A 25,322-nucleotide genomic window follows, 5' to 3' on the forward strand; every position below is an offset into this window, starting at 1 on the left:
TTGCCGAAGATTATTGCAGTTATTTAAAAGTTGAAAAAGACTAGTTACTGTCCTAATCTCAAAGAAATCTGTTCATGTACAAATTTGTGCATTTTAAAGGAGGAAAATCAAACTGAAATTTTGTGCTATAGAAAAAATACAATACAGCATTATGAAGATCATAGAATTTGTTATCAGTGGGAGCAAAGTTTAAATATTGGTTGTATCCCTTATTAGCTGTCTCATCTGTGGCCAATTATACTATCAAAGAGTTTGAAACCAAATGTTTTCTGGTGGTAGTAAAAGTTTGTCAGCCCTAGTCATTCATGTGAAGATTGGGCCTACCCTCTTCTATTTTGTTCAAGTGATGGGGCAAATTCTGTATTGGGTCTCCATCACAATCCTGCTTAAAGCTTTTTGTAACAAATGAAATAATTTCTTGCAAGTTTGAAAAGAAAACTTAAGCTCCAATGACTTGATTTTGTACTTGGATACATAGTGTTATTTCTGTAGTTATTTAGGTTGTCATTGTGGTTTTAGTAGGGCAGCTGCTGTCCCCTAGGTCTTTAGCAGGCTTCAGGGAATTTAATTTACATGAGAGATGAAGGTGACCTTTGGTCTCTTAGTTTCCCAGGCCTCCTCTCTTGTACCTGAAAGCCAAACACTTGGCTGCTTGACATGGCAAGTTACTGTTCTCTCATTCGGATGGTGACAAATGACCATCTTTGGCAGCATCCATTTTCTTTCCTGTGAGAACAATGTACACATTGATACTTAATGTATTTATGCAGTTTGGAAACAATTACAATTTGCAAACTTTGACATAAGTTATTGAATATGTTTGAATATATATACTTATGGTACCTAGTATATATTGAATATATTTGGTGTCAAGTACTTGGATTCTTGAAACCAAACTCTTAATGTACTTTGATACCTACTTAAAATTGTTTTCTGCAATTTACTTCATGGATAGTTGACAAAATCATTATCTCTTTAGAAGTGTCTAGAAGACTGGTAAATACAGAAGCATAGACTGAGTCAGTGCAGAATTAGAAAAGAGAGAAAAATTTTTAAAAAATGAATAGAAATCGCAGCTCTATTTTTACTTGATTTTTTTTTTTTTTTTTGGACAATCACACTGTGTTCTTTTCTTCCTTTTTTTCACATGTTCATTAGCCTGAGGACTTGGGTTCTGAATAGAAAAACGTGATAATACAACTCAGTTTGTAGAGACATTGACCTTCTGTTGGGGACATTAATCTTATGCAGGACTACATTTGTCAGTTATTGTTCCTGACCCCACATTTCTTCCCCTCTAGCAGTAATGGTCCTGGGGCATGCTGAGGAAGCCATCCCTTGGCATCGAGCCTTTTTAGCTGGTACTGGCAGTTCCAATTCCAGTACTGTAGACAGCTTCTCTGAGGACTAGACCTGACAGAGGCGAACAGAGGGCAAAAGAAGAGGCAAGAAGAGCAATGTCACCTGTTCTCTTAGTGTTCTTGACAAATCTAAGTTCTTAGTGAATAAGCAAGTGATTTTTGCTTATAGTTTATTATGTTCTATATACCTTGTGTGGAGTTGAAAAATTTGAGGGCAAGAGAAGATAATGAGATTCTAAACCTAAATGCAAATGAAAGTTTAGTTTTACAAGAGATCCTTTAAAAATTATTGTAACTAGCATCCATAGAATGAGTGTATGAGAATTATGTATATGCATGTATTAAATAACAACTAACAATTATTTTGGTTATAGAGAACCAAATTTTGGGGGGTTAGGTAGTAAAGTATGTCAGCCACCTATGTTCCTTTTAGTGACTCCTTTCATTTCTTGTAACACGAAATCAGAATAAAAGTATTCCAGTTTATCTTCATTTATAAAAACCAGGCAGCAACCTAGATCGTAATTTGACAACTCCTGATCAGAGAAATTTATTGTTAGAGATTTTCTTTAATGTGGAAAAACTATTACTATAGGATAAAAACAAAAACCCACGAATCTTCCATGATGATATTGTGGATTTTCTTTCTTAATAGGTGAACATTATACCACTTATTGCCAAGGCAGATACAATTTCTAAGAGTGAATTACAGAAGTTTAAGATGAAGCTTATGAATGAACTGGTTATCAATGGTGTTCAGATATATCAGTTTCCAACAGATGACGACACGACCTCCAAGATCAATGGAGCAATGAACGTAAGCTCCCCTTGACTATAATCCTGCTTGTTTGTAAAATAAGGCTGAGTTGAGTTCTGAGCAACATTGTTGCAACAGTAGTTCTACTTATCTCATGCTTTGCTCCCGAGCCTTTAGTTATTATTGTGAACATAGAAAATGGGAGATTGCAGAAATAAACAACTTACTAGTTTTCAGTCCTGTGCCAATATGAATAGCAAGATAAAATCTCATCACAAGCTTTGTACCAACTGACATCATCAAAAGAATGGTGATTCTAGAACAGTAGTACTTTGAAAGAGGCACAGTCATGTGTTTTTTTGCCCCATTTAATGATTAGTTATTGATCTCTTATGGTACCTAGTTTATGAACATTTGCAGGTGTGCTGAATGGGTAAAGCATTCTATGTATGGGGCTGTGCACAGTTTTATGCATCTACTGGATTTTTGGAATGTACTACCCACAAATAAAGAGAGACCAGTGAGATATATTTTCACTTGTGTTTTCCAGAAAGACTTCAAATAAGGTGAAATGTCAAAAATTCTAGTAGAATAAACTTTTGTTGTTGTTGACAAATAGATACTGAGTACTTTTATCTTAGCTTTGCTTCCTCTTGTTCTCCCTGAATTCAGTCAGTCATTTGTAAGCTGGGGTTTGCCTTCAGCTGAATCATATTTCAGCTGAGTCATACTGCCTTAGAGAAGTAAGGCAGTACTGTTGTCCTGTTGTAAAACATGAAAGGACCGTGCAGCCTCCCTTGGAATACTTTAGAATTTGACTTTTTAAGAACTCTTGAAGCTGATGTTCACTCTCATTATAGTGTCACCTGTACAGATGAAATACTTGAGTAATTTAGTGTATCTAAGATGACTAAGTTCTTCATTTTTCTCAGTTTCACATTTTTTAAATGCTTTGATGCATTTTGAAGGGTTGTGGGTTTAAGGCTCATGCTTTTTATGACAGTTACCTCCTGGAGACTCTTAACTTGTCTGCAGAATTGGCTAGTAGTCTGCATAAGGGCTGACTTAGGTGAGGATTAAATGATGCACCTTTATGGTACCTAGTGCCTAGCAACAGCATCCCATAGCTGTTCTTCCTTCTTTTCTGATTTATCACATGCCACTGTACTACATATGTTCCTACGTCAAAAGTTCTGATAAAAGCAACTGAAATTTATTTTAGCCATGGTTTGAGGCTACAGCCCAGCATGGTATGAATCCTGGCAGCAGGAATGTAGAGCAGCTAAGCTGGTCACAGTGTGTCTGCTGTCAGGAAACAGATGACTGTGGATGCTCAGTGCGGTCCATCCTTTGTGTATGGGTTCCCAGCCCATGGATGATGCTGCCCATGCTCAGGATGGATCCTCTCTGCTCAGTTTAACCTTTCTGAGAGACGCTCGGGTGGTTCTAAATCTATGCTTATTCTAAATGTAGCTGTGTTGACAGTGAAGATTAGCTATCACAGCCATTAAAATGTGAAACCCTAAACTAAATCTCTTAAATCCTGATAGTGTAAGTGAAGTGATCTTGATTACCTACCTTTAAATTGCCTTTATATCTAATTTTATTCACATGCTCATTAGTAATTTATCAGAGACAGTTAAGAAGCCTTCATTCAATTGTGAACTATTAAACATTATGTTTTTGCATTAATCTTCACCTGCTGTAGGCATCAACATTAGACAGATTTATGCTCTCCCAGTCCTCAGCTGAGCTGCTGCATGCTACTGAGTCTCCCTAGGCTAGCTCTTCCTACTCTGTTGGATCTAACTCCCAGATCCTAGCGCAGCTTGGACTCTGCCTCCCCGTTCTCAGTAATCTCATGTTCCTCTCAATTCCTATAGCGTTTACTAACACATTGTGCATCATTTTATATGTCATATACTAAAAGCAGATACTGTATTATATACTATATAATGTGTATAGTTTCTAAAACATCTTTGTTTTTTTAGAGGAAAATGTTCATGACAGTGTCACATGTATCAAAATTCTTCTTCTGCTTCTCCTTTTCTTCTTTTAATTCCAAATAATGTCGTGTCTTGTATGTGAGAGATACCCAGTAGATTCTTTTCTTTGTAGTCCAAAAGTGACTCTTACAGAGTACTTAGAACATATCCCAAGTTTAGTAGAATTGCTCTCCAATCATTCTCTATTTTTTTCATCACTGATATTATAGTCACGTATATTGTGCTATAAAAAGATGAGATTGATGTTTGGTTCCTTTCCAGGGCCATTTGCCATTTGCTGTTGTTGGAAGTATGGATGAGATAAAAGTTGGAAATAAGATGGTGAAGGGTCGTCAGTATCCTTGGGGTATCGTACAAGGTAAGTAAGATAAATTATGACAGAAAATAAATATATTTCCTGGCCATCTCAAAATTGAATTTGACCAATTGTTTGAGGTGACAATTATTTAGATTGTAGTTAGTAAACAGAGGAATTGGCTGTATACTGCTTTGTCCAAAGTCTGTGAACAGAGCTTTCCCATCTCCCTGTGTCATACTGTGTGTCTCCTCTACTGATTACCTTCAGGAGGTGAGATGCATAGACATGGACTTAGATCAGAAGGTGTCCAGCTAGTGTGCTTGAGCATGCTAGAACATGCTCTGTGCAACTCCATCCCTAGTCTTTGATTCGAATTTGAATCTATAAAGTAGTGGTTAAACATGACAAACATCAGGGACAACTTGGACGATATAGTAACAATGTCTCAAAAAGTTAAAAAATAAAAGGTGGAGTGGGGTGGTGACGCGTGTTTAGAGCATGTATGAGGTCCTGAACAGGGAATAAACAGTTAAACATGCAGTGGTCTTGCTTTTATAGCCTAGCTGGCCTGGAAATTGTGAACTCTACCTCTGAGTACTGGTATTATATGCATATATACCACCATGCCCAGCTGATATTTTTAAATGAATGTAAAATATTGAGAAAACTTTTAGTTAAAATGTAAAATAAACTGGGTATGGTATACCTCTAGTCCTAGTCCTTGGGGAACTAAAGCCAGAAGATTTTTTTTTTTTAAGATTTATTTTACTTATTACATGTAAGTACATTGTAGCTGTCTTCAGACACTTCAGAAGAGGGCGTCAGATCTCATTACGGATGGTTGTGAGCCACCATGTGGTTGCTGGGATTTGAACTCAGGACCTTTGGAAGAGCAGTCAGAGCTCTTAACCACTGAGCCATCTCTCCAGCCCCAAACCAGAAGATTTTAAGCTTGATGTCAATCTGTGCAACACAGTGAAGCTTGACTCAGCTATATACATACATGCATACATACATACATACATACATACAAACAAAAATTTTTAAAATTTCATTTAAAATACTTGGTCACTGTATTTATAGTCCTCTGGTAATCATAAACATAGAATGACCATACTATTGTATTCACTAATTTTGAATACTATTTAATACAGATTCACAAATGTAATGATATAGAAAAAGATTTGATCAATGTAGATCTGAACAGAATTTGCTACTTGAGGGTGAAACAAGCTTACTTAAGTACTATGTAAAACAGCCCACGGTTATAGTTGGTAAATTAACAGTAGGAGTAAAATAATTCGAGCATGTAGCAATGAAAAATATTTCTTTGCTATTTCCTCTTTATCCATATTTGAGGCAGACTTCTCAGTCTGACTCAGAGTGTATAGTGTAAGCGTTTCTTCCCTGGTTACGTGTATATAATAATAGTAGCCATTGATCAGAAGTGACGTCTTGCTGTTTGTCATTTCACTGTGCTTTTCTTTACCTTTCATTTGACAAGCACTGATTATGTGCCAGGAATTAAAGCTAGCATTGTGCTTTTCTTATTTTCTCTGGCTAGTGGAAAATGAAAATCACTGTGACTTTGTAAAGCTTCGGGAAATGCTTATTTGCACAAACATGGAGGATCTGCGGGAACAGACGCATATGAGGCACTATGAGCTGTACAGGCGCTGCAAACTGCAGGAGATGGGCTTCGCAGATATGGGCCCAGAGAACAAGCCCCTCAGGTAAGGGAGTCTTTTGGAGGAAGGCAGGAGCAGAGGAAGTTAGGAAGGATTACTCTTTCTTTCTTAGGCTCCATAGTGATGAGACTGTATCTGTAGAAATCTAACTGTGAAATTTATTCATTTGACTTCTCCAATCAACTAATATCTCTTTGCTTCTGAAGATTATGCCTGACTGTGAAGGAACAAAGTAAAAAACAGTCCTTTTATACAGCAGCTTGGGAAGCTGTTCCATGAAGCTGGCAAGGTCAAGGTCTACCTGAACTATGCAATCTGTTCAGGGCCAACTTGGGCAATATAGTAACATCTTGTCTCAAAAAGTAAAAAAGAAGTGGGGTGGGGAGGCGTGGCAGTCAGTATGCAATGTTGAGAGTGCCAGCATGTATGAGGTCTTGAGCAGGGGAGAAAGGAGCAATTAGAATGTGCAGTTTTAGTATATGAATAGCTGAAGGAAACACTTCAGTTTTTGTTGGCATCTTTTTTTTTTTTTTTTTTTTTTTTGTGGGGGAGGCGTGCCTAGAAGCAGATAAAAGTATAATTATTATGGCACAAGTCAAATTACCCAGGTCTTCATCAGTTGCCCTTTTTCTGAAGGAATATTTGGAGTAACAGAAGCTTAGCCAAACATGTAATATCTTTTCCGTGTAATGAATCTCAGTTCAAATTTTTTCTTATAGTTGAATTCAGACCTAATAACTTGATAAACAACTAGACCACTTAATGTTACTCTGAATTTTTTTGCTAACTTTATATGGTGCAATGATATTCCTGAATTTTTTTAAATGAACACATACATACATAGAATCCTAATTCCTTTTGTACGTAATCAATCTGACTTGATGAGGCACTGAACAACGCTGATGGGTAAAGCGTTTAGTCTTGAGGGTCAACACTATTTTGAACTTTTAGGAGACTGGGAATTCCATTGCAACTCCACTCTTGGCATTTGTTAATTGTCCTGGCTGTTAACAAGTGTCATTAGTGGTTTAAGGTAAAAAAAAAAAAATTAAGAGTTTTATGTGTTTAACCCACCCCTCCACCAAATTAATAGTATATACCAATAGTCCTGATAAGCTGATGATTTTCTGGTATTTTTACTGAAGATTAACCATTTCAAGTTGGCTTTCCTAGTGTTTCCCAAAGGTCTTGCCTCTCATTTCTTCCAAGTCTCAGGGACAGTACAGCGATCCTTGTCTATGCCGAGGAGGCAGAGATTCCACGTGAAAGCAAACAGGACAACTATGAAGGATCTCCAAGAAGGGAGATCTGAGCTGCCTGGTGGATCCATCGTCAGCCACCTGTAGATGACTAAGACATGCAGGGTCAGAATTCTCAGGGATTGAGCCTAGCAAGCTACGTTTTAAAATGTATGTTCAGTAATTATTGTTTATCTGCCATTCATCTGCTCAGCATGCTTGCTACTGGGTATGTATGGAAATGGGTCAGACAGACATAACCTTCCCAAAGGCAGGAATATGAAGAGGATGTTTTGTCTTGGGTGAACAAGAAAGGATGCGGTTGGGCAGCCAGAGGTTGACTTGGAGAGACTAGCTAAGAGGCCAGCCATAGGAAGGTGGAGGCTTAGTCAAAAATGATAACATAGTTAGGATGTACAACTTTGAGAAGTTATTCAAAGATTGCTTTGGATATGGGATGCTAAGAAAAGATGAATCAAAAAGTACTTAGCCACCTAAGAATCAGTACAAATGGTGGTCACTGATGTAAGATGAGATAGGCAAAGAGCGTTGGGAATTATGATCAGGAAAATTTGAAAACATTAAATTTAAGCAGCTCCTACACTGAGGTAAATCAGTAGTAATATTGAAGAATACTTGGTAAAGCAGGAAGCACTTTTAAAGCGGCTGCTGTGCTCACATGTGTGCTGGAGTGGTGGCCGTGCTAGGGTTTGAGTAAGCCAACACCCCACGTGTGCTGAGTGTGCCCACCACCAACTCGATACACCTTCCACCCAGGTGTCTGCTGTTTGTAAGGCTCTGGGCTAAGTGCTGGTGGGTTTGTGTAATTCCAGCTGTCTTGGAGTTAACAAGCTTGTCAACAAGAGATGCACAAGTTAAATCTTCTGTTGCAGAATAAATTGTAATTGTGCTCAGTGCATTAAAGGAAAGGTAGTCACTATAGATGGAAGAGGTGTCCTTGCTAAATTGGAAAATTAGAAGAGATGCCCTTGGGACAGTAGTACCTTCTCAGCTATAATAAATAGGAAGACCCAGAACAAAGCCCTTCCAGGAGGAGGGGACGTCACTGGAGGGTCTCGGCAGAGGACCCAGAGGAAGAAGGGGACTCCAGTGTGAGGACAGCTTCTGTCTTTCCCAGGCTGCTCCACTTAACAACAGGGGACATTTTTAAAACTAGACTCTGGATTTCTTAGGCCAAGCTGAGGCAAAGTATTTCTTGTAGCACTTTGTTATTTTGTGAGATTTGATAAGGTTTATATAAAAGGTTCATTGTAGCTTAATACATAGAAAGCCTCATTGTTCATAGTTTCATGAAGTTATTTTCTATTTTCTGGGGACTCTTTCCCATTTCATTCTTCTTAATTTGGTTGGCATGTAAAACCTGAATTAAATCAACTGAGCAACTAGAAGAAGTGTCACATGGACCTAGTAGGGTGCTTTTTATTTCTTCATTGCCAGATGTTCTGTCTCTCTATCGTCTCTTATTTAAAATGCTTATACTGAGTTGTACTTTTGTTTTTTTTTTGGTTTTTCGAGACAGGGTTTCTCTGTGTGGCCCTGGCTGTCCTGGAACTCACTCTGTAGACCAGGCTGGCCTCGAACTCAGAAATCCACCTGCCTCTGCCTCCCAAGTGCTGGGATTAAAGGCGTGCACCACCACTGCCCGGCATAGTTCATATCTTACAACACCCACAGTAATCATATTCTTGTCATGAGATCCAAGCGTAGAGCATTATACAAAGGTGGCATGTATCTGTAGATATACATACTTTTTTTTTTTTTTTGAGACTCTGTCTCACTGTGTAGCCTGGCTGGCTGGTCTGGAACTCATTGTGTAGTCCATCTAGCCTTGAAATCACAAAGACCAGCCTGCCTCTGCCCACTGAGTACTGGGATTTTTTTAAGGTGTCCCACCACATCTGGCTTTAATTTTTATATTAAGTTATATAAATTTTGCTTTCATAAAAATTTAAATCTCCAAGTTTAAAGATTTCAGAATGTTTTTACAATTAATTTCCATGAACAATTCATACAATCCCTGACACTGAAGTGTTAGGTGTGTAGCTCTTGGTTTTGTGGTGAATAACTTAGGAAAGTACTGTACCCCGTGTCGTACAGACTGACCTGTAGTTGCTGTTTAGCTCAAGCTGGTCTTAAATGCATAATCCTCCTCCTATCTTCTAGGCACTTGGAATACAGATTATGTGCCACATCTGGCTAGGGCCTATAGTTTGGAAAGAAAGATTTATATAGTATTGTAGAATTGCTGAACTGTCTGCTATAGTTACACTGAAATTTTATCTTTGGAACTCTAAAGAAATGAGTGTGCATTTAATAGAGTTAGAAGTTCATCATGCTTATTTGAACTGTCAAGAACATCTGTGGAAAGGGTTGTAGACTTGATAACATTGAAAACTAAGAATTGGTCTTTTCCCCTTTTGCTTCAAGGTAGTCAGATCTACAGTAATGTAAAATAATGGTATTCCGTACCCATGACAACAAGCTAATTGGATCCCAGAGAGGGCGCAGCGTAGCAGGAACTTCTCATGTTCATTTAGTACATGTCATAGTTCATAGTACTAAGTGCACATACCATGTTTTTCAGATCTATTAAGAGTTTCTCATTTACCTTAGAATGATAGAACAAAGCTCTAAAATTAGAATTGGCCCCATAAATATATATCTTTGGAAGTCAGTATGATGGGAAAGGTGTAGGAGCAGCACACTTTCCTTGTGCTGAAATCTAGTTGAGGCAGTCAGATCTAGCATGGTTGAGTGTGGGCTTTAAAGAAGTCTAATCTGGTTCACATCCCAGCTTCTAACTATCCAGCTGTGTTAATAGATGTGCTAAACTCTCGATCCCCTACCTGGAAATTAGAGTGTCAATGTTTATTGTTGAGGTTTGCTGCAGACAAGAAGAATCTGCAGTGTTGGGCGCATCTGCTGCAGGTGGCATACACTCACTGAAGTGTAGGCTGTTTCTGTTCACCACTTCTGTTTATTTTCTTCCTGGGTGTATGTACAGATAAAGCATTATTTTAACTGTCAATTGATAAGAAGCTGAATCGCTATTTATTACGTGTTTTGGTATAAAAGATATATCAATTCTACCTTCAAAATGGAGTGAAGTTTCTGAAGTTTATCAAAATAGCTAATACCTCTAGAAGCTTCTTTAAAATGAGACACAAACAGACAAAAAACCAAAAGACCTAATCCTATGGGAGTTGCCTCGTGGGTATTTGAGGCAGTCATCTAGTACTTAGGGTACTAGTGATGCACAGTGATGTGTTTTGTTCTTAATGAGAATGTTCTTACAGATGTTTAGGATGTGATCTTAGAAAAGCTGCTGTGCATAACTTAACTCTCAGCCATGATAGTGGTCAGGAAACATTTCCTACTGTTTTTCTCCAGCTTATCAAATATTAATAAATTTTTTTTTTTTTTTGGTTTTTCGAGACAGGGTTTCTCTGAATAGCCTTGGCTGTCCTGGAACTCACTCTGTAGACCAAGCTGGCCTTGAACTCAGAAATCCGCCTGCCTTTGCCTCCCAAGTGCTGGGATTAAAGGCGTGCACCACCACTGCCCAGCAATAAAATTCTTAATTAAAAATATGAATTTTAAAATCCAGGTATGTTTAATGTCTTTGTAAACGCAATAGAAATTTCTTACTGACGTGAGAGGAAAGTGAATTTGTATTCTCTGTTGAATCTTGGGATATTCACACAGTGAGCTGAAATGGAAATGCTTGGCATTTCTGATATATTGGAAGGTTTATTGCTGTAGCTCTGGATTTTACAAGTAGGCAAAGAGAGCTATTCATAGAATTCTAGGACAGTCTCTGCTTGGCTAGAATTGTCTCCACATATGAGAAGTGTCTGTCTCTAAAGACAGCATTAAGAAGGACTTAGTGTCTAGATAGCTTTACTGGATAGACAGGTAACAAAGATGACCAAGGATCCTATACTTATTTTTGGTATTTGAATCTATTAAAAAAGAGAGGAGACAGGATATAAGTTCTCTGGAGATATTTTGGAAGGACGAGTGCAATGAGGAGAAGGGAAAGCCTTTGTAGAGGAAGATACATTTGCACTGGTCTTTAGAGATAGAGGGAAAACCAAACCAAATGGGCAGAGACTCAAAATGGCAGGAATGTTCCAAGGATAATGAGATATTTGTTTTGGAACCAAAAGGGCCTTGATTCATTTGTTGAGGAATTAATCTGGAAAAGAAGTAGAGCAGGTTGCACTTTCCTGCCTGTTTAAAAGAGGGTGTGATCTTATTCCACAGGTAGTGCAGCCATAACTCAGAGAAAGATAAGGAGCTTTGTGGTTTGAGCAGAAAGTCTAGTAACCAGAAAAACACAGTGAGCAATGAACTAGAAGCCCAGTGATCAGTAAGGAAAATTTTGCAGTGGTGAAGGCCGAAGATGTCAGGGACACACTGGTTATGATACCTGTGGCAATGGAAAGAGGACTGGATTTAGGTAATGTCAGCTTCACAAATAGAGCTAACCTGCCTCGGGGATAAGTCATGTGACTTCATTACTTCAGCTTGTAGCTGCATTGATGCCATTTAACAAAGACTGAAAAAGGAACGTGTTTGGGATGAAATGAGAGTGCCTATAAAGGACTCTGTCAGTCTTAATCTGCCTTTCTTAGCTGCAGCACCGAAAGCCTTTCATCTGATGCTGCAGGCAGTGACATGTCTGGAGTCCTCAGAAATGATGGTACATGATAAAACAAGGCCTAACATGAGGCCTAGTGTGTCTTTTTAACATGAGAATAACACAAATAACTTTTTTAGTCTTCAAGAGACTTATGAAGCTAAAAGACACGAATTCTATGGTGAACGTCAGAAGAAGGAAGAACAGATGAAGCAGATGTTTGTGCAGCGAGTAAAGGAGAAAGAAGCCATATTGAAAGAAGCTGAAAGAGAGGTGAATGTGGTTTGATTTGATGTTGTTTGTACTTATTGGTTTGGATAGTCTATAAAATTGGAAGGTTAATCTTAAGGTAATCATCCTTTGAAAACTATAGTACATAGTCTTTAAATACAGACCTTAAAGAAATTATAACATGAAATTCAACTAAACCTTTTAGTCTTTGGAGCAAACATTCTTCCATTAGAAACAGCAAAACTTTGTAATTACTAGGTTAGTAAGTATTCTAATACTGTAACCAGAAACAGTTCAGCTGTGGCTTAAGTGGGTTTGTTGTTAACATTCCTTCAGTAGTGGAGACAAAGCAATGTCTGTCCCTTCTCTCAAGGTTCCAATGACAAACTGAGGCATAGTTTGCCAGAGTTCACTTTGGGGAGCTAGTAGATTTTTTGGGCTTGCTTACAGAGTGTAGGTGAGGGATTACTTAGAGATTTGGGGGCGCTTTTACCTAAACTGGCCACACCTGGAAAGTCTCACCCAGCAGGGAGTAGCCGTGTAGTTGGACCTCCAGCTGTTCTCCATGGGCAGAGTTGCCAGGGTGTAGGAACAGCTGGATACCTAGGGTAGAATCTGGTGCCCTCCTCAGAGCCTCCATGCAGGGATGTCAACCATTAACCAGCCCAGCTGGGATTCTCTTTGCAAGGGGCTGCATTTGAACCCCTTAAGGTGGCTCATAGGACAGTCACACATGGCAGTTGTTTCCAATAATTGGGGTTGTGTTTTTTTTTTTAATCATATAATAGGCAACTGTGAAAGCTTTTGCATTCAGACCTAATAATTGTACTTAGAGAACCATGGGAGTCACCCTGGCATAAGAAAATACTAGTAAATTCCCTATAAATTTTTTTCCTCCTCATTTTTCAGGCAGTGATTCCAGTTTGTAGTTGGTTCCTGTTCTTCTATGTGTGTCAGTGTCCTGTGCACATGTGTACACATACATGTAAAGTATTTTAGAGATCACCTTTAGATGCCGTCCACCTTGTTTTTTGTTCGTTTGCTTGCTTGCTTTGGAATAGGATCACTCACTGGCCAGAGCTTGCTAACTGCTGAACCCCTGTCTCCACTCTGACTGCTAGAATTATCACATAGATTACCACATCTATCCTTTTAGCAGGGGTTCTGGGCAATGACTCAGGTCTTCATGCGTTCACAGCAGACACTATACTGATTGACATATCTGCAGCCTGTTGTGAACGAACTATCAGAAACAAGCATATTGATGTTTCCAGTGGCAGCATTTATTAAATAGAAGTCAGCTGACATAACTTTCATTGATTACAGTGCCAAGTACCCCCAGTTTCCCTTTATATCTGGCTATTGGCAGTCATAGGATCTTTTATTCCAATCTCAATTAATAGTAGGAACTCTCAGATCACTTGTTACAGTGCATACAGTAAGGTTTTTAGGTGGGAGAAAATGTGTAGGCTAGAGAAGTGCTACAAAAAGATAGCACAGGTTCCACGTTGGATTGATTCCTGGAGGTGGTCACTGCAGGGTTAGATAAGACATTGGAGAGCACAGAAGTAGAGCCTAAGTGTGGCAGGGCCCTTAGTGATAGGCACCTGACCTGTCTTACACGTTTGCCTAAGACATAATGCAGGCGGTAAATCAGGTGAGCTGGGTCAAGCAGTGAGAACTGTTAAGTGGGAGGGCTCTTTTTGTTCCTTGACACCCCACTCTGTGGTCAGATGACAAGTCAGCAGGGCCATCATCAGCTTGGTGCTAGTTCTTTTTTTCAGGGTCCCAGCGAGTATGTTGAACTCTTTGTTGTTCTAGGGTATTTGAAACATTTTTAGTTATGTTTCTTTTTGTTTTTGTTTCATACTATGGCCCATGTGTTCCCAATCTACTTTGTTAATGTGTAGGTTGTTTTGGTTACTTCTTGTTGCTGTGATAAAATAATACAATCAAGGCAGTTATATAAAGACGAGTTTATTTGGAGTTATGGTTTCAGAGTGGACCTTCATAATGGAAGGGGAGGCATGGTAGCAGGTGGCCAGAACAGGGAGCTAAGAGATCTTATCCTTACTTAATGCAAGCACAAAGCAGAATGAACTGGAGTTGGGTGAAGCTATACAGGGTCAGAATCCTCACTCAGCCACCTACTTTCTCCAGCAAGGCTGTACTTCCTAAAGGTTCCACACCCTCCCTGAAGAGCACCACTAACTGGTGACCAATGCTCAAATATGTTTGCAAGGGACAGTTTCCACTCAAACCACCACAGGTCCTGACTTTATACATGCACGAATGCGTTATTTATCAAGCTATACCACACTGATACTGGCTGGTACTTTTATTCAGAGGGCACACACATGCAGAGGAATTCCAGATTCTTGCATTCCCAAACAAGAAGTTGAACAGGGTGGTTGCAGCAGAAGAGACAGTCCATAGGAATCCTGGTTGGTGCTGGTAGAACTGTTTTCTTGTTTCTGGTTATATTTTCCTGTTAGTGTTCATGACCATGTAAGTGGCCAAAATTTAACCTTTTTTTTTACCACTAAAGTCAGTCAAGACTCTGAGGGCTACTCTTGGGAACTTAAGGCGAGCTTCTTGGCTTTTGTAATTTTTCTTCTACCAGTTGAATCCTATGCCTGTAAGAATGGTTCAGGGTCGTGCTCCCAACAGTTCTCTCTTTGCAGGGCGAGACTGGTTAGAGTCTAGTCTCTAGGTTTTTCTTGTCCTCTTTGATCAAGGAGACAGGGACTTATCAGTGTATTAGGGATCTTTTAGAGGGGCCCCTTAGCCCCCTGAGTCTTGTTTGTTGACCTTAAGGACTGTACTTTCAGCCTGTCATCCTCCTTGGTTTAGGCCTCAGAGGATGGTTCATCCCTCTTACAGAGTAGATGACTTCTGTGAAGCACACAAAATTTAGACAAAGGCAGATTTTTTTTTTTTCTAGACAGGATTTCTCTGTGTAGCTCTGGCTGTCCTGGAACTCACTCTGTAGATCTATAGACTAGGCTGGCCTCGAACTCAGAAATCTACCTTCCTCTGTCTTCCAAGTGCTGGAATTAAAGGCATGTGCCACAACCGCCCGGTGCCAAAAGCGGATTTTTAACGAACATAGCAGAGAATATAATTAGGTTGATTAAACGTAATTTTTTCGTTAAGCCAGTTTTTATGTTACCAAGAGTCAATCAATGTCCTAAGAGCATCCCTTTGATTAAAGTAGAACTTTTATATCAGTTTTGATTTTACCTTAGGAATTTTCATAAGCTTTAATCATTATACATATTCCATCTCCAGGTGTCATCTTTCAGAAACCTTTATCACTTACATCCCTGTTTATTGGTTCCTTTTTATGTCCTTTAATGTGATAAAGAACAAAAGGAAAACATTTACCAGATTACATTTGTGGAATAATGTAATTTAAGGTTACCTGTCCACAACACTTTCGGTTTGTCTGTTGTAAATCCTGGGTGCCTGCTGCCACTGGGGTCTTGTAAAGGCTCAATTCAAAATCCCACGGAAAATAAATACACATATAACCTGGCCTCATTATAACATAGAAGCCATTAGACAGTTTTAAGTCTGAAAATGTCAAAGGGTAGCTCTTCAAAACCAAGCGTCTCCTCTCTGATAGCTTTTCTTTATTTCTGGGTAAGAACAGCAACCGTTTTTGTCTCTGGTTGACACCTATGCCAGTACACAGTGTAGCAGGCAGTGGTTGCTCATTTGAAGAGCTGTCTAATGGGTCTGTGTTATAATGAGGTTGGGTTGTATGTATATTTATTCTTCATGGGATTTTGAATTGATGTCAAGCATGCAAATGTTAAAAGAGACTGGGCACAGGAACAAACCCTCAGAAATGGGACCCAGTTTATAGCCTTTTTAGAAGTTGAGGTTGCCCATTCAGAGAAGAGAGCCTGGTCATAAGGAACATTTTAGTTTTCTTTTCATCTGCAGAGTGGATCTAGCTGTAGCATGCTGGTAGAATTTAAGATGCAGTTCAGAGGCCAGGTTTCTCTGTCCCCTAGTTTTTCAGATTATCTAAGACAAATTTCCCTAATTTTTTGGATGCATCCCATGGGGTGTCTGAAAAAGGTACTTCTGATTCCCATAAATAAGGGGAAGGAAACTGAATCAGGGAGGCAGGCAGCATTCAGGACAAGGCCTCCTTTGACCTGCGCAGGTGCCCTTCTACACTCTGTGCAGCCTACCTCATAGAGAGATAGCCCTGAGACTCCTCAGGGCTTCCTTCTTCCTGACCCAGCTCTGCTTTGGGTCCCCAGGGATGAAGTCCCTGATGCCTGTTTGAGTTGACCAGGCTGGAGTCAACCATTACCACCTGTCGTTGTTTCCTGCCTTAATTTTGGGGCCCTGTCTCATGATCCCCTCCCAACTATCTTTACATCTTGTTGTGGGAATTCTGGGTCAGGCCAAGTGGGACCAAGTGTGAGCTTATGAGGACTCTTCTCATTGAAACCACCATAAGGTGCCTGAGATAAACTGACTATTGGTGCTTGCTATCCAGTAGTTTATCAGTATGATTTTCAAACCTTTCTTTTCTTTTTCTTCTTTTTTCTACGTATTATACTTATTTGGAAAATAGGGTTGTTTTTTTTGTTGTTGATGTTCTTGGTAATTTTCATCTGTACTTTTGTGTCCCTTATTGAGTGTGAATTTGAGGATCTTTATTAAATATGCTTTATAGGTAAAAATTAAGGCAAGAACATAAAAATATTAACAGATAGTCAAAAGTTTTGTTCCTGAGTCTATGACTTTTATGTATTTGGCTCAATCACGTAGAGGAACTTTCTTAAAATGAAAGCTCCCAAGGCAGTTCGGGGCTTTTCCAGGAAGTGTGGCCAGTAGCATAAGGAGTCTGCTGGGGTGAGAGTCTGCTGGGGTGGGAGTGCTGGCTTGCTGAGGTGAATTGACTCCTGGGTGCGTGCTGCCACACAGTGCCAGTTATGGGAACTGTTCCTTTGTTCACAGCTTCAGGCCAAATTTGAGCACCTCAAAAGGATTCATCAGGAAGAGAGAATGAAACTTGAAGAAAAGAGAAAAATGTTGGAGGAAGAATCGGTTGCTTTTGCTAAGAAGAAAGCTACCTGTGAGCTGTTCCCGAACCAGTCGTTTCTGGCGTCAGGTAGCAGCATTAGGAAGGACAAAGACCGAAAGAAGTAAGAGTCCTGCTGCCCTGTCCCAGTCCCTGCCCCTCACCATTTGCCTTGCCCTGTTTGCTCTTCTTTACCTGCTTGCACACAGTCTGCCTCCTGCTACCAACACTGCAGCGGCTTCAGAGCAGGGACTCCCCCTTGGTCTCCACTGTCCTCTGAGCGGCTAGAGTAGCAAACCTGCCATGGCTTAGGGCTTCAGTGTTTACCAAAACCCAAGGAAGCATGCCTCACAGCACCTAAATGTTAGGTGGGGCAAGGTGGGTGGAGTCGCTACTGTTACTTCATAGTCCTGCTGTTAGTGCTCACTAGTACCATGAGTTATTTTATATTTATGTCTCCACGGAAACTGCATACTGATGGAGAATCACAGAATTAAGTACCTTATTGATGAAACTTTAATTCTCAGGCTCATTTAAAAATAATTCTACTAATCATTGATTTTGTGAGAATTTATTATTTTAATAAGGGAATCAGGTATCAGTTGGATCTCCTGGGCTTTGAAGTCAGGGCTGGTGAAATCAATGACAGATGTAATGAGGAAGGTAGAGAGGGCCACAGTAGGGGTCAGGGCTGAGTAGCAGACAGTCTCAAGCTTATAGGCTTGGGCTATGTCTTAAAGTTACTTTCTTTTTTGATAATACATTCAGTACTTTGTGTCCTTTGTTTTATTCCTCTTATTTTAAAATATCCCATGTCCATTTTACTGCTTCTACTGTCAAGAAACCTGTCATGCCTTGTTCTTGTGGGAGGCCCTCTGTCATAGGAGAGCTGAGCTCTACTGTGTTCCTCACAGAACAAGCTCTTGCTTCAGTGAACTCAGCGCCTATATTTTGTGTAATTAGTTGGTGAAAGAATGAATGTATAATAGATGTATTTTGATTGAAGTTTTGGATTTCAAGATACAAATTATAAATAGAATTTATTTCTAGTTTTACCATGCTTTGAATTAAAAAGATGAGCTTTTTACTTTTGTTTCTTTATTGTAGTCTAGTATAACAAAATAAGATCCCCTAGTTTCCCATATGTATCTCCCCATTAAAGATGTCATTCCACACTCCTTGGGAGCCTTGCTGTTGTTTGCAAAATCAGACAAATTGTAGGTTCTTTTCTCTTTCTCCCCTTATATGCTAATATAATGCTTGGGATTGGGCCTCTAGCTTCCCGTATGGCAGGCAGCATTCTTACTGCTGAGTTATAGCCCACACCTTGTTTTGTTTTTGTTTTTGTTTTTTTTTTAAGAGACATGGAATCATGTATTCTAGAGTAGCTAGAGTTTATAGATTTATTATGCTAAAGAATCTAGCCCAGGGCTTTATTCGCACTTTACCAGCTGAGCATCTCACCCCCAGCCCAAGCACAAAGATCTTTAAGAGCTCAGGACTCATCCACAAGACAATGTGGCTTGATAATTGTTTTTCTTTTTCAGAGTCTCATAGCTAAATATCCTGTATGTACTGTCTATTTGCTCTTTGTATAAAAGCTTTGTGAAAGTAATGCTTTTGATAATTCTTGCTTCCTATTTTTTATTGTTCCATTCAAAAGATTTTTTTCTTTCCAGCTCCCATTTTATGTAACACAAGAGTTCCAGAGCACAGATGGTCATCACAGTCAAAAGCTATTTGTATACATTGAGTTTTTGCTCTTTTTTGCCTTATCAGTAACTCATTTATTATCTAGCAAAGGGGTAAAGCTATTCACATTTGTAGAAAAATATTTTCATGTATAAGGCTGATCCATCAGCTAAGGTGCATATTTCTCACACATACATACTGTCGTTAGGAATCTGTAAGTTCCTATTTTGCTGTAGATCTTGGTCTACTTTCCTGCTGCTGGATGTTATTTTACTGACTGTTACTCTAAGTAGCAAAGTTTATCGCTGTCGAGACACTACAGAATTCCTTCATATTATAAATATCTGATTGCCATTTTATTCTAGCATGAACCTATTTTTTTAATTTTTTTTTATTTTATTTTTTATTTTTTATTTTTTTTGCTATATACTAAACAGAAAACACTGGAGGCATGTACTTTGGAATGTATTTCAGAGTTAAAGCTAACTTTAAACTATGTAACCTTTTATGATTCAATGTGTCTTGTGTATTGCTCTGATATAGCAAAATATGCTTAGAAATTAAAACATTTGAAGCTTGGTTATGATATTATTTTTCTTATAATATCATATGTATTTTTTAAAAAATTTTGCCTTTCAGGGACTAAGAAAGTTGAAAAAATAAAGTTGAAAATTTTATTAGGACATCTGAACCTTAAAAATATTAAAAACTTGATACTTTGTATTTCAGGAAATACTTGCATTCAGTGCCTTAATAGTCCTAGAGCACTTTAATGTTTTATCTTTTCTAATGGTTATATGTTTTCATCCTTTTGTATTTGGATATTCTGTATTTTAAATAAAATTGATACTCTTGACCAATCTATGTATTTCCTAAAATGTGTTTAAATTGCTTAAGTTTTTGTTTTTCATTGTCACATAATTTATCCTTTGATGCAGTAGAATGTAGTATTTCATGACTTTCCTACAATGTGTGGTGATCAAATCCGGGTTAATTGGCATAGTCATCAACTATCTAGCCATTTGGTATTGAGAACATTAGAATATTAGAAAATTTTCATCCCTGCAACTACACTTTGCTTCCCCACCCTCCCCTATATCCTTCCCAGCCTCTACTAATTATTATTCTTTTCTTACTCTTCTGAGACAGTTTTTTGTTTTTTGTTTTTAGCTTCCATGTGTGGAATTTGTCTTTCTGAGTTTGACTTATACACCCTCTTGTCCCTCCTTGGTGATGCAGATGATAAGATTTCTGTCTTAGGACTGACTAGCACTGCGTTGTGTGTGTGTCTGCACTGCTTTGTCCTTTCTGTCCATCCTGATTGTCTGCTAGGCAAATTCCATAGCTAGAGTGCTGTAAATAATGCTGCATTAAACAAGGGACTGCAAATGTCCCTGCTATATACTGAGTTCATTTCTACTGGCTGTATTCCTAGCAGTAGAACTACTAGATTATAATACAGTTCTGTCTCTATTCTTTTTTAGGAAATTGTTTCCATAATGATCATACTCATTTGTATTTTCAGCAGTAGTGTATACAAGTTTCTTTCTGTACATCCTCACTAATATTTGTTATTCCTTATTAGTTACTATTGTTGTTGTAAACAACCTTACTAGCATTTTTTTAATGATCACTGTTTTAACTAGAGTGAGATCTTTTGTGATTATGAGACAATTTTGATGCCTACTGGTCATTATTTTGCTTTTGAGGTCTGTGTATTTGTTTTGTTTACTCATCTTATCATTGGATACTTATTTGTCTATTTATTTATTTAGGGCTCTGGCAAATAGTCCATTTTTGAATGAACAGAACGCTGTCTCTGTTGAGTAGTTCTCTTACATCTGTTTCCTATGCTATGCTGAGCATTTGTGTTTGGCACAATCTCATTTGCTCTTTTGTTGCCTGCGCTTTTGCCGTTTTATCTAAACTGTCTTTGCCTGCCCTGAATTGATTCCCATATAACTTCTTCAAGTGGTTTCTTAGTTTCAGGTTAAGTCTTTTCCCATTTTTTGAGGTCCCTCCCCCACCCCTTATTGTTACATAAAGCAAATGGTGGAGAAAGCAAGCAGTACCCAGAGTTGTCAGGTGTCATCCACCGCAGACCATGCCTCCTAGCACCCTGATTAGTCAGCCCAGCCCTCAGTTGTTACAGTTTCATAGGCTTAGCAGCAGCTTTATTTGGGCCATGGCAGAGTTCTCTGTAGCATTTTTTGCAGAAGCAAAACTGATAAAGTTAAAGCAACTACTTTGTAAGTGTCTGTTTTCTCAAGATAAGGACAAGGGGGATTTAGCTGAGCAAGCGAGAATACAAAGGTAGAACTCCCAAGTAAAGTTTTAATCCATTCTAATCCTAATAGTGGGTGATGGGGCCTAGTTTTTTCTTCATGTGGATGTCCAGTTTTTCCAGCACTATTTGGGGGGAAAATTACTTATCTGTATAAGAGGTGGTTGGGCATGCACCACAGTGGATATGGAGGGGAGAGACAGCTCGTGGGTCAGTTCTTCCACCATGTTGGTCAGGCTTGGTGGCAAACACTTTACCCCCGTGCCTTCAGATTGCCCCTAGAACCATTATTTTATTTTATTTTTTTTGAAGATATTCTTGCTGCTTTTGAAGAAAAACAATCAGTTATTTGTAATGACCTGAGTAATTTCTGGCTTCTTTATTCTGTTCCATTGATTTCTTGTTTGTTTGTTTGTTTGTTTTGTCCTTGTTTTGTTCTGAAGTTTTGGAGACAAATACTTGTGATGAATCGCTTTGTTGTTTCTGTTCAAGATGGCTTTGACTGTTTAGGGTCTTTTGTGGTGTACTGTAGTATTTTGTTGTTGTTGTTATTGTTCTTCTTTTAGGTTTTCTTGTGTTATTCCGTATTTGGGAGATACACATTGAACTATAGATTGTATTGGAAGATTTTACCATCCCTCTTACAGACAGGAGAACCGAAAGGTCTAAAATTAGTCAAGTTGGGGGAGAGTCAAATAAAACAAACATTCATTTTTTTGACTTTCCCTGGGGAGACATGTACAACTTTCAGGACTTAGAGTAGCATGACTGGCTACAAGTCCAGCCCAGAATAGAAGAGGAGATAAAAGCTGTGTCACAAGATCAAACCAGGCATATGCTCAGCTGTACGGCGAGCCTCAGTATCTTTGGCCAGATTTATCTTCTCTGGTTATATTTTAATAAAAAGTCAGCACACTCACAAATTACCCAGAGCGTGGAGAAGGAGGAGCTATGAGAAACTATTTTGAACTGAACGATAATGTAAATTTTTAACTTAAGGGAAAGCCAAAGCCATTTTTAGAGTGAGATTTATAGTCCTGGCTTACCAGGGGAAGGGCCAAAACCAGTTCATTTCCAGAAGAAAAAAGTAAACTGAAGGAAAAACAATAAATCAAGAACTGAGATAGAAAAAGTAAAGTTCTTGTTTTAAAAGATTTAGGAGTCATGGGAAGAATGAACAACGAAGAAAAAAACCTGTGGATGTTCAACTAAACACAACAGGCAGGCGTGCGCGGCGGCGGCACAGTGGCTCAGTGGCAGACGCTTGCCTGAGAAAGCAGGGAGCTTCGCTTAGGGAAAGCTCAGCACGCTGGGACTCAGGTGGCTCGTGCTCCACACACACTTAGCCTGAGGCCCCATCTTAAACCAAGGTTCACAGACCCTGCTCTCAACCCTGTGGTAAGCTGCTCCTCCTCAGGTAACTCCCCTTTAATGACCAAATATGTCCCAAAACTAGGAAAATGGGCCAGGCCAGCTTGAACTGGTTTCGAATGTGTGTGCTCAGTAAAAGACTTTCTATGTCTTTTGAATTAATTAAGGAATAAACCCTATCCCTAAGTGTGTAAAATATTAAAAATAAGTGTGTAATATATTAAAAATAAGATGCATCATACATGTGTTAGTTAGGATTTCTGTTTTAGTGATAAAACACCATGACCAAAGGCAACTTGGAGAACAAGTTCCTGAGAGAAGTCAGGACAGCCACTGGAGTAGAAGCCATGCTTATAGGCTAGCTCAGTCTGCTTTCTTTCTTTCTTTCTTTCTTTTTTTTTTTTAATTAAATTTTTTTTTCACTTATTCACTTTATGTTTTGCTCACTGCCCACTTCCTGGTCAACTCCTCCCACAATCCTTCCCCCTTCACTCTTCTCCTTCTTCTCTGGGAGGGTGGGGGCCTCACTGGGTATCACCCCTACCCTGGCACCTCAAGTCTCTGCAAGGCTAGGTCCTTCCTCTCCCACTGAGGCCAGACAAGGCAGCTCAGCTGGTAGCACATAATCCACATGCAAGCTTAGGACTCATATGAAGATCAAGCCGTACGTCAGTTACATATGAGCAGGGAGGCCTAGGTCCAGCCCCTGTATGCTCTTTGGTTGGTGGTTCAGACTCTGGGAACCCCAAGGGTCCTGGTTATTTGACTCTGTTGGTCTTGTGGAGTTCCTATCTTCCTAGAGGCCATAATCCTTTCTCCTGTCTTTCATAAGAGTCCTCAAGCTCCATCCACTGTTTGGCTATGGACATCTGAATCAGCTGCTGGGTGGAGTCTCAGAGGACAACACGCTCCTGTCTGCAAGCATGACAGAGTATCATTAATAGTGTTAGAGATTGGTGCTTGCCCATGGGATGGGTGTCAAGTTGGGCCAGTCATTGGTTGGCCATTCTCTCAGTCTCTGCTCCCTCCTCTGGGCCTGCATTTCTTGTAGACAGGATAAATTTAGGGTTGAAAGTTTTGTGGGAGGGTTGGAGTCTCTATTGCTCCACTAGGGTTCCAGTCTCCATATAGGAGATAGCCTCTTCAGTGAGGTTCCATATCCCCAGTGTAGTGAGTTTGAGCTAAGATCACCTCCTGATTACCTGATTCTTGGGCACCTCCTTTTCCTAGGTGTCTGCCTCATCCAGGAGAAGCCCCCCCCCCCTTCACCCGAGTCAGTTGTAGATTGTCATTCATTTTCATGGCCATCTAGCCATCTCTTCTGTCCTTCCCCACACCTGATCCTGAACCCTCTCTTCCCCTCCCCATCTCCCTCTCTCTCAGTTCCCTATCTCCATCTGCCTCTTACAACTATTTTATTCCCCTTTCAAAGTGAGATTCAAGCTCCTTGCTTGGGCCTGCTTTCTTGTTTAGCTTCTTTGGGTCTGTAGAGTATAACATGGTACCTGTATTTTATGGCTAACATCCACTTATAAGTGAGAACATACCATGCATGTCCTTTTGGGACTGGGTTACCTCGTTCAGGGTGGTATTTTAAGGTTCCATCCATTTGCAGTGTCAGCAGGGTTGTCTCTGTGGGAGCTTGGGAAGAACCCCTTGCTTTGCCTTCCCAAGCCTCCAGAAACTCCTGCATTCCTTCACTTTTGTTCTCTCCCTGTATCCTTAAAACCAGCTAAGTGAATTGTATCATGGTACAAATCTGCTCTTTTTCTCTTCCTTCCACTCTCAAAGACCTTTAATGTCAGGACACTTGTTCCGTGTTCTTTAGCAACCCCAATCCTTCGTGGCCCTATAACTTATGGGTTTTTGGGTTTTTTGTTTTTGTTTTTGTTTTTGTTTTTTAGTAGACAACTTGGTATCTTCCAGAACTCTTTATTTTTTTATTAGATATTTTCTTTATTTACATGTCATATGATTTCTCCTTTCCCAGTTTCCCCTGCCAAAAAAAACCTAAAACCAAAAAACAACAAGAACAAACCCCTGTTCCCTTCCCCCTCCCCCTGCTCACCACCATACCCTCTCCAGCTTACTGGCCCTGGCATTCCCCTACACTGGGGCACAGAACCTTCACAGGGCCAAGGGCCTCTCCTCCCATTGATGACCGACTAGGCCATCCTCTGCTATACACATGCTGCCAGAGCAATCAGTACCACTATGTGTACTCCTTCGTTGGTGGTTTAGTCCCTGGGAGCTCTGAGGGTACTAGTTAGTTCATATTATTGTTCCTCCTAAGGGGCTGCAAAACCTTCAGCTCCTTCGGTCCTTTCTCTAGGTCCTTCATTGAGGATCCTGTACTCAGTTCAATGGATGGCTGTGAGCCTCTACTTCTGCATTAGTTGGGTACTGTCAGAGCCTCTCAGGAGACAGCTATATCAGGCTGGAGTGGCCTTCCTTCAGTCTCTGCTCCATAGTTAGTCTCTGCAACTCCTTCCGTGGGTATTTTGTTTCCCCTTTTAAGAAGGAATGAAATGTCCACATTTTGGTCTTCCTTCTTGAGTTTCTTGTGGTTTGTGGGTTGTTCTTCCTGTATTCTGAACATCTGGGCTAATTACCACTTCTCAGAGAGTGCATACCATGTGTGTTCTTTTGTGATTGGGTTACCTCACTCAGGATGATCTCCAGATCC

The 25,322-nt window shown here is 39.6% G+C and overlaps 1 protein-coding gene and 1 long non-coding RNA gene across 5 annotated transcripts in view; one reads left to right on the forward strand and one right to left on the reverse strand.

Annotated features, from left to right (window-relative positions):
- Septin10 (septin 10) overlaps positions 1 to 25,322 on the forward strand; it is a 96,929-nt gene that overhangs the window by 38,818 nt on the left and 32,789 nt on the right. For 2 of the 3 annotated variants that reach the window (XM_031347716.1, XM_031347714.1), the window contains 5 exons: positions 2,017 to 2,178; positions 4,386 to 4,482; positions 5,987 to 6,155; positions 12,152 to 12,284; positions 17,226 to 17,413. In XM_031347716.1, coding sequence (XP_031203576.1) covers positions 2,017 to 2,178; positions 4,386 to 4,482; positions 5,987 to 6,155; positions 12,152 to 12,284; positions 17,226 to 17,413 — 749 coding nt within the window. Of the gene's footprint in view, positions 1 to 2,016; positions 2,179 to 4,385; positions 4,483 to 5,986; positions 6,156 to 12,151; positions 12,285 to 17,225; positions 17,414 to 18,968; positions 19,846 to 25,322 lie in introns of those variants that run through there. The other variant, XM_031347715.1, reaches the window with a different exon arrangement.
- On the reverse strand, positions 446 to 17,613 carry LOC116074832. 2 transcript variants are annotated; one of them, XR_004112303.1, is made up of 2 exons: positions 17,485 to 17,613; positions 446 to 726 (listed from the first exon to the last, which is right to left on the reverse strand). It is a non-coding gene; the product is annotated as an uncharacterized LOC116074832 (long non-coding RNA). The 2 variants fall into 2 exon arrangements; XR_004112302.1 differs by lacking the exon at positions 446 to 726 and adding an exon at positions 17,002 to 17,279.

Source organism: Mastomys coucha, unplaced genomic scaffold (genome assembly GCF_008632895.1).
Source record: "Mastomys coucha isolate ucsf_1 unplaced genomic scaffold, UCSF_Mcou_1 pScaffold3, whole genome shotgun sequence".
NCBI classification, from domain to species: domain Eukaryota; kingdom Metazoa; phylum Chordata; class Mammalia; order Rodentia; family Muridae; genus Mastomys; species Mastomys coucha.